The following is a 15493-nucleotide window of genomic DNA, read 5'->3' as shown; positions in this document are numbered from 1 at the left end:
ACATCGTGGGCCCAATTCAGCCCCTTCCAAGACCCTAATGGATTATGCAACCAGATACCCAGAAACCATAGTGCTGCTGAGCGTGGAAACTGGGAGTGGCTGAGGCGCTGGTAGAAATGTTCTCTTGATTTGGAGTACCTAAAGAAGTTCTAAGCGATGGGGACACCAATTTCACTTCCGACTTGATGAAGGAGGTGGCCAGGCTTCCTTCCATACGCCAGCTTCACATGACGTCGTACAACCTGATGGCGAACTGGATGGTTGAGAAATTTAACGGCAGCCTGAAATTAATGTTGAAGAGAATGTGCACCGAAAAGCCTACAGATTGGGACCACTACCTAGCGCCGTTGCTCTTCGCATATACAGGGAAGCGCCGCAGGCAAGTCTCGACTTTTTGCCCTTTGTGTTGTTGTATGGACGACAAGTGAGAAGACCCCTGGCGATTTTGAAGGAGTTGTGGACTAACCGCCAGCTTGACGAGGAGGTGAAGGCAACGTATCAACATGTTTTCAACCTCCGGAATCACCTAGAAGAAACTTGTAAGCGAGCGCACGAGGAGCTCGCAAAGGCCGGAGCACGCTACACGAAAATGTAGAACCGAAAAACCAAAGGAAGGATGTTCGATCCTGGAAACAAGGTGCTGATTTTGCTCCCTACCGAAAACAACAAGCTACAACTTCAGTGAAAGGGTCCCTTCGAGATCAAGGAAATTAAAGGTGAATCAGACTACTTAATTGAGACAGCCAGAGGGAGAAAGATTTTTCATGCCAATCTGCTTAAAAGATACGAAGAGCGAGAAAGCTAACCAAGAGAAAGGGTATGCCACGTGGTCTGCGTCATCACTGAATTGAACAGCAATGGGACTATTCCTGTTCCGGGAGGTGTAATTTCAGAACACGCTCACATTTTCTCCGACATTCTGGGAAAGACGGACTGGGCTGAATGTCGGTTAGAGCTCACCACCAGCACTCCGGTGCATGTAAGGCAATATCCCCTTCATTTGTGATGAGACAAGGTGTTGAAAGAGAGGTGCAGCAGATGGAGAAACTTGGAATAATCGAGAAATTACAGTCCCCTTAGGATTCTCCAGTCCTTTTGGTGAAGAAACCGGATGACACGAACCGGCTTTGCATAGATTTCCCACGCTTTAACGACGTCCTGTCGCGGACGCCAGTTAATTGTCATGCGCTTGGTAATCACCGGAGGTCATCACCGAGATATGACAAAAAGGGGTGTGGTCGTTCGATGCCCGGTGTAGCCTATAAGCAAACATGGAGAATGAGATGAAGACGTGTTGATTTGAAAGAAGAAGATGTTTATAGGCGCAGAACGAGGAAAACACAAAACATTTAGTAGACTGCAATTAACATTCTAAAATGCAATGACACGAGTGAACAATGAAATTAAATACTCCGAATTACGTATACAGAGTTAAACAAGCTTTTTCGGGATGGAAGTAACAATCCAAGTAACAGCAAGGGAAAGGAAGCTCAGAGCAGTGTAGAACATACAATTGACCGGGGAACGCGGTGGCAGTCCATCACTGGGACGATGCAGACGGGTGGCCCTCAAAGGCGATGATCCTTCCAAGGCGGCTTGCAGTCTGCAGATGTGGTGCCGGCAGCGGCAGCAGCTTGGGAATCCCCCAGGAGTCTGCCCAGTTCGCTTCCTGAGAAGGAAACCCGAGCTTCCGCGTACTTCCGGGGAGATTCCCGAGCCGCTGCCGCCGGCACCGCATCTGCAGACTGTAAGCTGCCCCAGAAGGATCGTTGCCTTTGAGGGCCGCTTGTCTGCTTCATCGCAGTGATGGGCTGCCGCCATGTTTCCCGGTTAATTGTATGTTCTACACTGCTGTGAACTTTCTTTCCCTTGCTGTTACTTCGATTGTTACTTCCATCCCGGAACAGCATGTTTTGCCTCTTTACACGTAATTCGGAGTATTTAATTGAATTGTTTCTTCACTCGTGTCGTTGCCTTTTAGAATGTTAATTGCGGTCCACTAAATGTTTTGTGTATTCCTCGTTCTGAGCCTATAAACGTCTTCTTCTTGTTGTTTCAAATCAACATGTCTTTGTCTCGTTCTCAACGTTTGCCTACCGGCTACGCCGGGCAACGAATGACCACCCCCTTTTTGTCATGCCTCGGTGATGACCTTCGGTGATTATCGAGCGAGCGACCGTTAGAAAAACTACCATTTCCAAGCTCTTTTGCCAAAGGCTGTCTTAAGGGTGGTTTCTGGACTAAAATTGTGTTGAGAACGAGATAAGGTACCTTTTGGATTCCTAATTAGTCTATAAATAAGAAAAAGTATTAAATATGTTATATATATTGTCACGTACAAGGTGATTGAGGATATCAAAAATAGGGTTAGCTCCGATACAACAGCGGTGAGCAGCACAGACGCAAAACCCGCAAGCGACACTTCGTTGTCCTTCACTCAGTCATGCGCCACCTGGCAACGCTAGGTGGCAATACTGACAACAAAAAAAATGAAGTTCATTTTTCAAGCGCTGAGGTTTGTACAAAAATATCATAAAGAAGCCGCAGTTGGCCTTATCATGGACAATGAACTACCTAGAAGTTACCCAAGCATAAACGGTTGGCACATCATCATTAGTTTTGAAATGAAAGTTTTCCTTAGCTGACACAAATAATTACTCACTATGATAGCTACAACTTTTTTTTTCTCTATTTCTGCTAAGGTGATAAAACTTATATGTTCTAATAAAAGGAAGATAGGCCATCCCTGAAAATTTTATCGAAATTGGTGCGACAATTCAAAAATTGGCCCTTTAGCCACGCATCCCCACTTAACACAAAGTATCTGGGATTCCTTCTGTTTTCTTTTCATTTCCTTGTTTTGTCCTCCCAGAAAATCGTCTGCTGCTTTCCTCATTCCTGTCATGAATTTTCGTGCTACTAAAATGCTCTTCATATGGCTGGCTGGAGTTCTAAAGTTTGCCGAATGCATCGGACGACTCAAGCTATTAGTGCTGTGTATGCTGATTGATGTAATTGGGTATCACTCATGCCAGTGATTTTGTGTGATGACACAACAGGAGGCGCACAGTGGTTTAGAAGAACTTATTGTTAGGCTAGATGGTGCACGTAATGAAAAAACTATTCTTGTGTTTGTCTTGGTTGCACTGTAGTTCTTTCATTATAAGTGCACAATGTCTGTCCCTGTGGTGTAGTGGGAAACACATCTGGGTCCTGGCCTATCAGTTGGCATCACAAGGTTCTGCAAAAGATGGACAATTTCTGGCCATTTTTCTGACAAGAAAATACACAAGTTTTGAAGGAAGCACTAGTACGCTTAAAAGCCAACTGCAATGAAATTTTATTTTGGCTACAATGCCTCCTAATATATCCGATGTGTTGTAAAACAAATAACAGTGAAAAGGTTTCATGCTTCTAAGGAAACTAATTCTGTAGTTGCAAGCATTTCAAAAGTTGTGTAGGAGATGCACCTGATGACATGCTGGGACGTCGGCAACTTAGCAAATACGATGTAGGAATGGGGACTTCGGAGTCATCCATAAGCAGGGCCCATTGTGGAGAGGCCACGCGAACCGCTGCAATTATTACTTTTTTGTATAAAAAGATGCACCTGAATAATTTGCTTGTGCAAGATGGCAAGCATATTAGTGAGTCTACCCATTGCATAGCTTCGAAGTAACTGCTTCACTATAAAAAAAAAAAACGCTGGTGGGCAGTTTTGCCAAAATGTGTGATCTCTACTTTTGCGCAAGGGTGTACATGGTAAAAAACAGGAGGCTGAAATATGGCTTGGCAGTCCTAGGCTTGCTATGTCAATGGAGATTTTATAATTTTTATAATTTCAGGTGCAATTACTGCACCAAAGCTGTGTGCAGCCGCTGGGAGCACGAATGTGCACGGTGGACAATGCACACGTCACATGCTTTTCCTAAATGCAGAAAACATCAAGCAAAAAATTAGGTCTCTCAGATGTCTCTTAAGAAGAGAATAACAAAAGCATATCCTTCCTCCTCTATCATTTGCTTCTCAACATTTGCATCTTGTCGGTGTTCGTTGCAGTGCTATATATAACTATAATTGGTTTATAGGAAAGGAAAGGCGCAGTATGTGTCACGCTTGCTCCAGCAAGTGAGTTTGGACGGTACGCCATTGCCCCTGTCACGTGGCGCTCCTTGGCACGTGTTCAAGTGTAGGATTGCTGATGGCTGGAACGCTAGACAAGAATACATCTCGCGGAATCTCGCAGAATGTGACAGATGTCATGCACAGGATTTCGTTTCACGAGCCTAGAAAGGCTTTCGCCTTAAAAACAAGTAGTACTCCAGGTTGGCAAGTGTTCATTTGCAATGTTGTGAACTAATGTGGTCAGCATTTGTGTCATTTGCGCTGCTTAATGTAACGTGTGTCCATTCATTGAGATGTCTACAAACAGCACTAAGCCACTAAACTTCTACAACTACAGCACCTGAGGCTCTGGTAGTGCCTATTTTTACTTCATTTCTATTTCTTATTAAAGGCTTTATTTTTCCAGTTTTGGTTTTTAAAAGTATGGTTTTTAAGAGCAATTAACTTTTTCCAGTACATAATGACTTAAGTATGCGCGATACCTCCTCGACTGCCACTTTTGCCAACCAAGCCAGTCGAAAATGGGGGCGGAGTTTGCTGCACATACTCTTCCATGAACATTATTTCGACATTCAATGCGACGAACTGCTGTACAACAATTACGTGCAGTGCTTGCACCTTGTAGGCCTCTGCAAATAGAGTTGTGTCCCCCACCTGCACTTGCCTCAAGCCAAAAGATGCAGTCAGGTTTACTATGTCCCTTTGTCATGAATTAAGCATCTCAAGTGCAGTGTGGTGGGTGCGTCAGGGTGTGCCCACAGGTGACTTGTGCATCTCTCCACAGGCTATGTGAGACCGGCCTGGCACTTAACTACAGTACGGAAAATAAGCCCATCTTACCATTGTAAAGGAAGTTTTGCAGAAAGTATGCGAGGGATCCTTAGTAGCCCAGTCTGACAAACATACTTTGTGTGGCATCTAATCCTGACACACTCGCTTCTATTACAAATGCAATATTTTGTTTTTAGTACTCCCTTACTCCCTTTTGATTTTCTACTAGAAAAGTCTACTTTCATGAACCAAAACATTTTGTTACAGTTGGCCTTTAAGCTTCTACATCTCCGTTGACACTTGCCCTACCTCAGCAAAATAACAAATGCTCACTCAGGCTCACTCACAAAAGTTTGGTCAATTTGTAGGCTCATCAAACTTGGACACACACACGCGCTCCGGCTCACCAAACTTATGAGCTCAAACTGATTAGATTCGTGACTCATCTAGGTTCACTCACTCATTTCGACTTGAGTCATCTAGGTTCACTCATCACTCCTTACTCGTCTTGGACTGAGGGCATACATAGGCTCACCGAACTGAGCACTTCCTGCAGCATGAAGTTATTCCACAGCATTCTCTCTCTCTCTTTTTTTTTTTTTTTTTTTAATTTTGTTCAGAGATACTGCCAATCCACCAAGCCCTCAAGTGTCCTTGGTCCCGGCAATAAATCTCTCCTGCTCTCCATCATCAGATAAGGAAGACAAAAGTTCACACCTTCATCACGAAAACACAGATTATATTCTGACCTTGAGCCTGGACAAGCTACTCAGAACCTCATGTGAATGCGAGTCCACATTCACAACTCTGATCATGATCTGAAGCAAGTCCATACTCACTCAGATCATGATCCAGACTTATTCATGATTCAGATCATGATCGTGAGTGGTTCCACTGACCTATGGCGCTTGGTCCTTTGGAGCACAAGTCAGAGGTGCTGCTTTTTCCAGCTCCTGTTTTTTTCAAAAAATAGAAGTAGCACAATCACGTAATGGGAATCTGCTGCTGCAACTACATTGACAACTGCAATTGAAAGTGCAGAGCATTTGCTGCTGGATTTGTCCATTGTGAACTAGAAATGACAAAATATGTTATGCAACGTTTAGTCAACTCTGCAATGTTGCTGCATTAGCTTAGCTCAGTTATTGGTTATTATCAGCACCTAAAATGCCAAGTCAATCGCTTTATCTTTGTTTATGTAGTTTTACTTTAAGAAGCCCGTTGTCTATTGTCTACTCGAGGGCATTCTCTTGAACCTGCAGTTGTCAGAGCTAAGTAAACTTAGCCTTTGTGATGCCAGTTACCAGCAATGTTTGTTTGCTTTAATATGTCGTTACACCCATTACCTAGGAACAGGTGCATGGCACGAGCCACGAGTGCGTGTTGAGGTGCTATTGGTGAGCCAGGAACATCCAGGCTGCACACTGCTTGGTTTACGAACCCGTTGTTCGTGGGCCAGAGGTCTCTACATGGTTCCTGGTGACTTCTTGCACTTTGGGTATGTTTGGCAAGTTCCTTTCACACTGCATGCCTATTCCTGTGTGTCAGCCAAGTTGTGTGCCTACATAGGTGTGATGCAACATAAAATGTCATATTTTATGTTAGAATATGTAGCAGGAAAACATTAAGTTGGACTTAAAAGAACTGGAAAAAATACCTGAATAGCTAATAGCCACCGTTGCCGCGAGTGGGCAGCGAATCACAGGAAGCAAAAGTATGGGGCTGGACTGTGTCTCAGCTGCAGCAGCGCAGGCCAGCATTAATGCATCAGAAGTGTGCGGGGTTTCATGATGGATATTTAGAGAGTCGCTTGGTGCACCAGTCATACCTCAACATGGCCCGCTCCGAGGAGTCCATGCGGATTAACTGATCCGAGCTTAGCAACACCCAAATCACTTATACATGGAATTTGCCGGGACCAAAATTACTAGTGTTTCCAAATCAATGGAAGGTGAATTATTGAGGCTTCACTATAAATCCTTTAGACTGGATCAGTTGGAATGGCATGCATGGCTTAAACCTAGGCATATGCAAATATTGAAACTTTAAAATAAAAAATCAAATACAAATATGGGAAAAAAATGCCTTCAAATATTGAATATCTGATCTCCAAGGAAAGTGGAAACTTTGCCGTTTATTTCAGAATTACGATTTTTGCAAATGAAATTAAACTCGAGAATCTAGTATAAATTGTATACAGAGTACTGTATACATTATTTATTATTATTTTTTTTTTTTTTTGAACACGAAGGGCCTGCATGAAACCGAGCATGAAATACAGTGCACTCGTTAATTCAGCCCTCAAGGTACAAGGAAAAAAATCTCCGAATTAACAGAAAGCTCGAATTATCAAATTATTCTGAAAAAACAAAAACTGGCATAAGCTGTTTGCGTCACAGTAGTTTTATCCAACGAACTCTTGTACGACGGATGTCGGCACTTGAGATGAAACCAAAGAAAGGATGACGTTTTCTTCCGGTTTCGTCACATGCTTCGCTTTGTGCACACTGTCGGGAAGCTCCCCCTTGACAAAACGGCCCTGTCGCATTTTGAGGATGCTTCACTGCACAGTGCGCACTGTGGGGGAAACGGCGGTGAATCCGATAATTTTCTATTTGTTCGGTAACTTTCAAACATTAGGAAATTTGAACATCAGTTTTTTTAATATGAACATATGCACACCCCTACTTAAAACATATAATTATAATGTGAGTAATATGAGTAAACACCAGCAAAAATTGTTTTCAATGGAATGAAAGCTATGAGCATGGGGGGTTGGGGCGATCCCAAGAACATTGGCCGACTAACAAGACCACACTTGTGGAAAGCGCTGCCTTTTGCTTACGGTCACAGTTTCACTCCACTGCAAGAAAGTTGCTGCGAGTCGGCACACAATGCGAGTCAGTTGAGTGCTTATGGCTACACTAACAATATGTACTTGCCAAACAGTGCACTAGTTAGATTGTCACAGGGAGGATTATGAAGAGGACAGTCATAGAAGGAAACAAACAGCACAATAGCAAGGAATAAGTAGGAAAGTCTTTCTTTTCTCTTGCTGCTTCAATGTTTGCTTTCTTCAGAATATACCAACTAGCTCAACAATTCGTTTTGCTGCAGCGAAGCATAGCCTTGAAGTTTTCTGATGTGCTTCCCATCAGCCCCACATTTATAGTAATCAAGTTGTCCTTTCATACAGTCTCGTGCTGTATGTTACACAAGTCAGCAGAGTGCTATGAATGTGACTGCATGCAGCATCATTATCAGTGTGGAGATAATTCTATGGGCTTGAATGAATATTAATTACAGTGAACAGGCAACCATAGAGTACAAATTTTCGGCACGTGCTGGATTCACTATTTCTGTTGGCCCCTCAAGGAGGCGACAGACAGAAAAAGAACATAACATAAAAATGCAGTTTGTGACGTGCACCTTTTATGATATTGTTATGCACTCCAATTGGTTATACATTTATAGGAAAGGCATTGTAAGGCTGTCGTTCTAGTTTGGTCTGCTCGGCTATCTAAAGTGCAAGTACTTATATTGCGAAAGCAATACTACTCGCACTTTCAAGCCTTCGTGTGACCCGGCCGCAGTTATGCCTTACCCACGTGACGCTGTGACGTCACACCCCACGTGACACACGGGCTGGCAGGAGTTGCCAACTTGGGTCTCTCGTTTCACATGGGACTGTTATGTCAGAATCAGCCTGCTAGGACCCTGGCATTCACGTTACCCCTATAGGCCACTAAGGCACGTTCATATGGGTTGGTTAAAGGGGGGGCTTTATATGTGGGTTGAGGAAGAAGAAAAAGAGAATAGAGAAGAGAAAAGAGAAAGAGAAAGCTAAAACTTTCGCCCTATATTTGGTTCAGCAGCGTTTAACCCTTGTAACGTTTTTTGGTCTATACTGTATGCTGTCACAGCCTTTGCTGTTAGCTGCTTTACCGGAGTAATTGTGGGCACAAGGTATGGCTGCAATTACTAAAAGTCTGAGTCAATATCCTTGAGCAAGTGGACTAGCCTTGTACGATGAGGCATGCCTGTTGTTGGTTATATTAAAAGCCAGCTGCTTAAAAATATTTTTGCTGTAGATGTAGCTTTATTCATCAAGCCACAAGCTGCACTATATTGAAATTCTCATAATGGCATGCAGCTCACATGAGTAGCTTTACGAATGGCACAAATTTAACAGTAGTTCTGGCAACAAAAAAAAAAAAAAAAAAGAAAGCTGTTAGTGTCATGTTAGCATCTTTAAAGAGAAGCTGTCAATTCAATAACTAAGGCTGTAAACGTTTTACTTTGTCTCAAGCATAACAAATAATTAAAGGAGTTTAACACCAATTTTTGGTAGCATGCTATTTTTTGTTGCAGTGGTGCGCTAGATCTTAGCATGCATGGAATAGTATTGTGCGGTATTTACCTCTGAAGTCTCTTTTTTCATGCAGTTTCAGTTTCCCTTTCAACAGTTGAAGTATAGCTGTTTGGTTTGTGGGGTTTAACGCACCAAAGCGACTCAGGCTATGAGAGACGCCGTAGTGGAGGACCCCGGAAATTTCGACCACCTGGGGTTCTTTAAAGTGCACTGACATCACACAGCACACGGACGTCACTCCGTTTTGCCTCCATTGAAACGCAGCCACCGAGGCCGGGATTCGATCCCGCTTTCTTGGGCGCAGTAGTCGAGCGCTGTAACCGCTGCGCCACCCCGGCGGGGCCGAAGTATAGCTGTAACGTCAAAGATCAGTACAGTAGCATGGGGTGAAAAAAAACTGTGAAGCAATTCCTGCTTCACCATTTTGATTCATTATACGCTTGGAAAGGTGGAACGACAATGAATGAAGAAGCTGTGATTGCCACCTCTTGTGGCTCGCATGACCTATATCAGGCATTTCAGGCAAGCTTGCCACTAGTTTAAAAAAGGAATAAGATATTTAAGGTGGGAAGTTTATCCAGCGGTATAATAATACCAGTGTTGCAGACATCACAAATTAGATTAATCATATTAGCTATGGAGCTAGTTAACTAAATACTAATAGCTCAATTTTTAACTATTAAGAGTACATGCCTAGTTGCAATGAAAGATTTGTATCTGGTCAACAGTGAGCGGCATATCAATATTTAGAATTGCATGAACATAATTGCCGTTTGCGCTGTGGCTGGCTCAGTTTTGTCTATATGTGACACAAAACAATAATCGGGGCACATGCTAAGCAGCCTTAGCGGTAGCTATCAAAACTTGATGCTGTGGTGCACTTACTGCAACACAGGTGAGACAGCACTGTCATGACAGGTGACGTGTCACGTGCACCACATAGTGGCGAATTTAGATGATCGTCGCAGAGCGTGCTGCGCAAACGCATAATTTTCAAATTTCACTGCATACGGGTAAAGTTGGTCGAGCCACAGTGCAAAGGATGGTTGCATTTTCAGAATTTTAACGAGCATCTACAAATCTTTAAATTTTAACTATAGGCACATAATAATTAAAAGGCAAACTACTAAAATTCAGGTATTAGCAGTTAACTAATGGCTCTGGCTATTAAGGATGCCATAGTGGAGGGCGCCGGATAATTTCGACAACCAACAACTAGTACTAATTTAACATGCAGACAATACACGGGCCCCTTGCATTTCGTCTCCATCAAAATGCGGCTGCCATGGCCAGAATTTTTGTAACTGTTTGCCCGCCTTAGTAATCAGGTGCCATAACCACCGAGCCACTGCGGCGGAGGCTGTTTAACATGTTAACTTGTTTTCTGATGTCTGCCAACAACGGTATTACTGCACTGCAAAAGTCGTCATATTACATCAGAAAGCCTATATGTATTTAAAAGCAGTTATAGGTTTGCCTGTACGCCTCGTATATTTCACCTCAACATCGAGGTCATTGCTGGTTTGTTTAAACTGAAACCAGAACTGGGAGAGAAGAAATGCAATAAATTATTTATCTCTGGTGCACCAATTCCTTGTTGTGACTAATGTAGTACATATACTAAGGTCATATGCATCGGTGTAAAGAAAGCACGAGCCAAAATTGTGTGTGTACTTCCTAAAATCATGACCGTTGCAAAGAAATATGAACTTACTGTGATTTCACCACATGCCGTAGGCAGAACGGCTAATCATGTTGTTTATGAGCCTAAGGCAACTATACGTTGGCATGTCTGGGCTTGCAGGAGCAAGCTATTCCTGGCTCCGGCATGAGACGCTGGGCTGAATTTCATGGGAGGCATGTTACCACCTGAATTCTCACACCGTCACTGCACCTTTAATTGCCCAACCAAATTTAATGTCATATTTCATTTTGAAAAATAATATGTTATGACCGATGTTTGTGCAGACAAAATGTATCAAACAGCAATGAGTGCAAATTGTTGTTGTTCTTTTTAGCTTGAATGCAGCATACATGCCCATATTAAAAACATGCCAACAAGCACATTACAGTTTTGAGTAGTTAAGTGTAGTGCGTTCTCTTCGATTGCAGCGAGTCCTGGGAGACAGCCGCTGTGCGTGCTACAAGGCAAGAAACTGGTCTGAGCCTCCGTGAGCCTTGTGTCTACTCAGTGATGGAGACATTGGAAGAATCTCAGGGACATCACTGGGTCAACATCTTCATGGCAGGCAAGGTAGTAGGACTGGGAGCAGAGCTTACAGCACCAAAGGAGGCAGTATGCACTGGTGAGGGCCAATTGTAGCACAATTTACTCTCTGACTTGGCAACCCGGTGGTGTTGTGTGAGCAATTTCTACCCAGTTGGCTTCTGATAGGCCCAGCACTTCACTGGATGCTAGCTGCCTTGATTGTGCTCTTAGATAGCAGGAAGCACCAACAAGTGAGCTGTTTTTTTTTCCCTGACTAGCCCAGTGCGAAACTGCAGGTACGGAGGCAGCAACTCCAAAAGTGACAGTCTGCGAGGTAGCACACGGAGCATGTAGTGCTGCCAACACTGCTGTTGTGACTGCAGTTTTTTTATTACAAGAGCACTGCAGCTTGTAAGCAATCTCAAGCAGGTGTTTTTCGTTTGTACACATATTAATTTGCAAAGCAGAAGCAGCAGATGGCCACACGGTGTTTAATCTGCAAGAAAGTTTGTACTTCTTTACAGAGCTAATTGACCCCCTTTCTTGGTGACACGAATCTTAGAAACAGTATTTCTCACATCAAATTGGATAGTTCTGCTAAGCTGAATAAGTTTACGTGCTCCTACCCCATATCAGATGCATTTAAGCACAGCTGCACTCTTCATGTTCACCCCAAATTGTGGATGGTGGCCCTGTGCAGCTCTCACTTTGTTTTCTGCTGCATATGTCAGTCTAAGGGAAAAAATTTTAAAGGTGCCCTGCAACGCTTGTCCGCTATGATTTCGACGAATTCTTTGTCATGCAGATACCAAAACACAAAAAAAAATTACTAGAATGGGTGCACTAGAACCGGTGTTATTAAGGAATGAGTTTTCAAAATACAGTCAAACCAAAAATTGTCCTCAAATGAATTTTTCCGTTCTTACATTTTCCCATTACACTCACCCAATGACGACACGCTGCGAGACCAATTGAAACAGCCTGCATGATCACGTCACTACAATGTTGTGGAAGGTAGCTTCTCGCGGTTTCCTGTTCACTGTGTACTGTGATAGTCAGCACTTCAGCCATCGACATGCACCAGTGCGTTGTGCCACGAAGACAAAGAAGAAGTACGCTGGGCTCGCCGTTGCAAGGTCCTCTCCTCACAGCTCTCCATGTGAGCGTCAATAAACGCCCTATTGCAACTGTAAAATGCTTAAGCTAAATTTGATGGCCTTTCTTCCATGGTTAAGACCACGTGGGCGCCTCGCAGAAACAAAATGAGGAACAAAGAGACCAGGAGCAGGCAGGGGAAAGCGACATTCTTTTGACGCCATGCACCGCAATTATTGTGCCTTTCTCGTGAGGCATCCTACAATAGCGATAAGCGAGTGGTGAGGTCGTGCAATTCTTTCCTGCCTGCAAAGTTCGATGCAGAGGATTGGTGCTTTTTGAGTCACTTGCTTTGCAGTGCCTTTGTGCAAGCCAATGTTGGATCGATTGACTTAATATAGAATACAACAATGCGACATTAAAATTTTTTTTTCTAATTGATACAATTTTCAGTTCACGTCATATCCGCTGCAAAGAACCACCACTGTTTGCCAAAACCGTCAGTACCGTGATTTTGGTTCTTGAGCAAATCAAAAAATTAAATACCGAAATATGCGTGACCGGTGGTAATCGCATCGCCATAACTCAACAATTACAACAAACAAGTAAAACAGTGCACTCAAATTATGTTGCAGGAACCCTTTAAGTGGAGCAAGAGAGAGAGAAAGATGATTTTTGATTCCCAGTTTTATGCTCTGGCCATGGTTCTCCCAGCATGCCATGGATGTGCAGGGATTAGGGGCAGCAGCAAGATTTGTTGGGGTTGTTTCCCTGGTGGTTGAGCGGAGTCTGCATGTGAGAGCACTGTGTGGTCAAGAATAGTGCTTGCTCATAAACCTTGAAATCACCTTGAAACCTTGAAACTGCCGCCGCTATCGTCGTCGCCTGGCCATCGTACGCACTTATTGCTGCGGGCCGTGAGCGCAAAGCCACGCCAGGTGAGCAGAATATTCCTCTCACCTCCTTGCGTGTGCTTCCCCATTCGGTGGTCCTATTTCACTCCCGGCGAGCGGGACGTTTGCACGCTATGGCGGTTGCAAAGAGTGCTGAATTTTGGTGTGTACTCACGCAAAATAAAGCCCGTTTGTGTACATAACTCGTATGTTTGTCCCCCTTCTGACCCGAACCGCTGCAGTGGCGACTTCTGGCATCACAGCTCTGTCTGTTAGGGCTGGCACGCCGGGGCTAGAAGGCGACTTCCTCGTCTAGCTCCCCTTCGGTGCGTTATTCCAAGAGTAACCCCCCCTATTCAAGTGGTCCAAGAAGTGTGTGCCAGTGTGCAAGTGCCATATTTATTTGAAGTAAGGTAGGCAGCAGCTAGTGTATAAGCACACAGGTTGATGACAGCACTTCTGGCAGTCATCAATTCTGTAGAAATAAGAAACGACTACTTTTTAGATGAGCAGCAGATAGTAATGAGTGAGGAAGCAAAATACCTGGGAGTCATATTTTCATCGCACCTAACCTGAAATAGCCACTTAGACTATGTAACGATAAAAGCTAGTCGCATACTTAATTTCTTAAAAAGAAATTTCAGGAAAGCATTGTGAGAAGTCAAAGAGGTTTTATACGTTTCTAACGTGCGCTCTATCTTGGAATATGCATCTGCAGTCTGGGACTCTGAGTCTCTAACCCTTGCCAAAAAGTTGGAAACAATCCAAAATAATGCAGCACGCTTTGTAACAAACTCATATCAGAACAACACTAGCGTCACCGCCCTGAACAACATGCTCAACTGGGACAGGCTTGCTATGTGCCGTACTGTGGCTAGGTGTTTATTATCAAATCAGTTTGATCGGAATCGTATCGCCATCAACTGCCACGTCCTAAAACCGCCTACATTCATATCGCAAACACATGACCTCAGCAAAAAAAGTATGCAGAATTACTTGCAGACAAAAGTATGCCAGTCATCCTTCTTTCCTCGCAGCATTGCAAATGGAATAAACTGCCTTAGGCCATAGTGTCAGCAAGCGAGAAGGAATTTGCGCGAGTTAAGGGACTATCTCCGTAAATAGCGCGTAGTCAGGCTGTGGCTCCTTTTGCAGTGCTCATCAGTAACGACTTGTTTCATCGTAATGAAGCATTACTCTGTACTGCTTTTGACCTGTAGAAATTTTGTCCTAGGAGAGTGCACCTGATTCTCCTAGTAATGTTAGATTTTTCCATGGCCATTGTGTGTTTTTTCACTTCGTGTAACATCTCCCCTATCATGCAAATAAAAATAAATAAATAAATAATGTACCTCCTAAGCATTTAAAGAATAAAGGAAATTTGGGGGCACAATAGCATCGTCGCATGCGCCCAGAAACTCGCAAACCATTTTATTGTTTTCACCCACGTGACGAAGTGTACTAGCCTGTGATGATGAAGTGCTGCTCAATTTTGACTTGTCACATAGACTGTACAAGGAGTTTGCAAATAATATTTATGTATTATTTCCTTTAGTGAATTACGTAATAAACAACAAGTTAACAGGCAATGTACCAGTTTTGAACGCTGAAGAGGGGGCGGAGCACAACAAATTGTAAGAAATGTGGGCACTATGCAGGCTGGCAGTGGTTTGCATGGGATGCACTACCTGGTGAAGAGCTGCTGTTGTGGAGTCTGCGCGACCTGCGTCGGCAAAACCTGCTCGACCTTTCTGCCTTGCAGTGGTGAAGTTCAGTGCACCAATTTCCTAGCACATGACACAGCCTAGCTTGCTTCCAATTGCACTAAAGCAATCCAATGTAAATAACCTGCTGGACAGGTACGCAAGAATTTGAGTTTTGTGGCCACCGTGTAAGTACTGAAAATACAGATTTGTTCAGAAGTTTGTGTGCAATTTCTTACAGAGTATATAAGCAGCCTCGGAAAACCTTCAATGTTGCCTATGAGCAAATCCAAAACCTGCAGAGAGACTTACAAATGACATCATG

The 15493-nt window shown here is 43.5% G+C and overlaps 1 protein-coding gene across 9 annotated transcripts in view; it reads left to right on the top strand.

The window, feature by feature from the left end:
* The window catches only part of LOC146198313 (uncharacterized), a 35290-nt gene extending 19903 nt beyond the window's left edge, over positions 1 to 15387 (top strand). For 7 of the 9 annotated variants that reach the window (XM_084593749.1, XM_084593750.1, XM_084593747.1 and 4 more), the window contains exons 5-7: positions 6247 to 6394; positions 11381 to 11574; positions 15124 to 15387. In XM_084593749.1, coding sequence (XP_084449875.1) covers positions 6247 to 6394; positions 11381 to 11574; positions 15124 to 15233 — 452 coding nt within the window. In that variant the 3' untranslated portion in view covers positions 15234 to 15387. Of the gene's footprint in view, positions 1 to 6246; positions 6395 to 11380; positions 11575 to 13207; positions 13670 to 15123 lie in introns of those variants that run through there. The other 2 variants (XM_084593753.1, XM_084593754.1) reach the window with 2 other exon arrangements.
* The last annotated feature ends 106 nt before the right edge of the window (positions 15388 to 15493 follow it).

Source organism: Amblyomma maculatum, chromosome 2 (assembly GCF_055883805.1).
Source record: "Amblyomma maculatum isolate TAMU_Amacu chromosome 2, ASM5588380v1, whole genome shotgun sequence".
NCBI classification, from domain to species: Eukaryota; Metazoa; Arthropoda; class Arachnida; order Ixodida; family Ixodidae; genus Amblyomma; species Amblyomma maculatum.
Note: the sequence above shows the minus strand (reverse complement) of the source record. Positions and strands in the feature narration are given on the sequence as shown.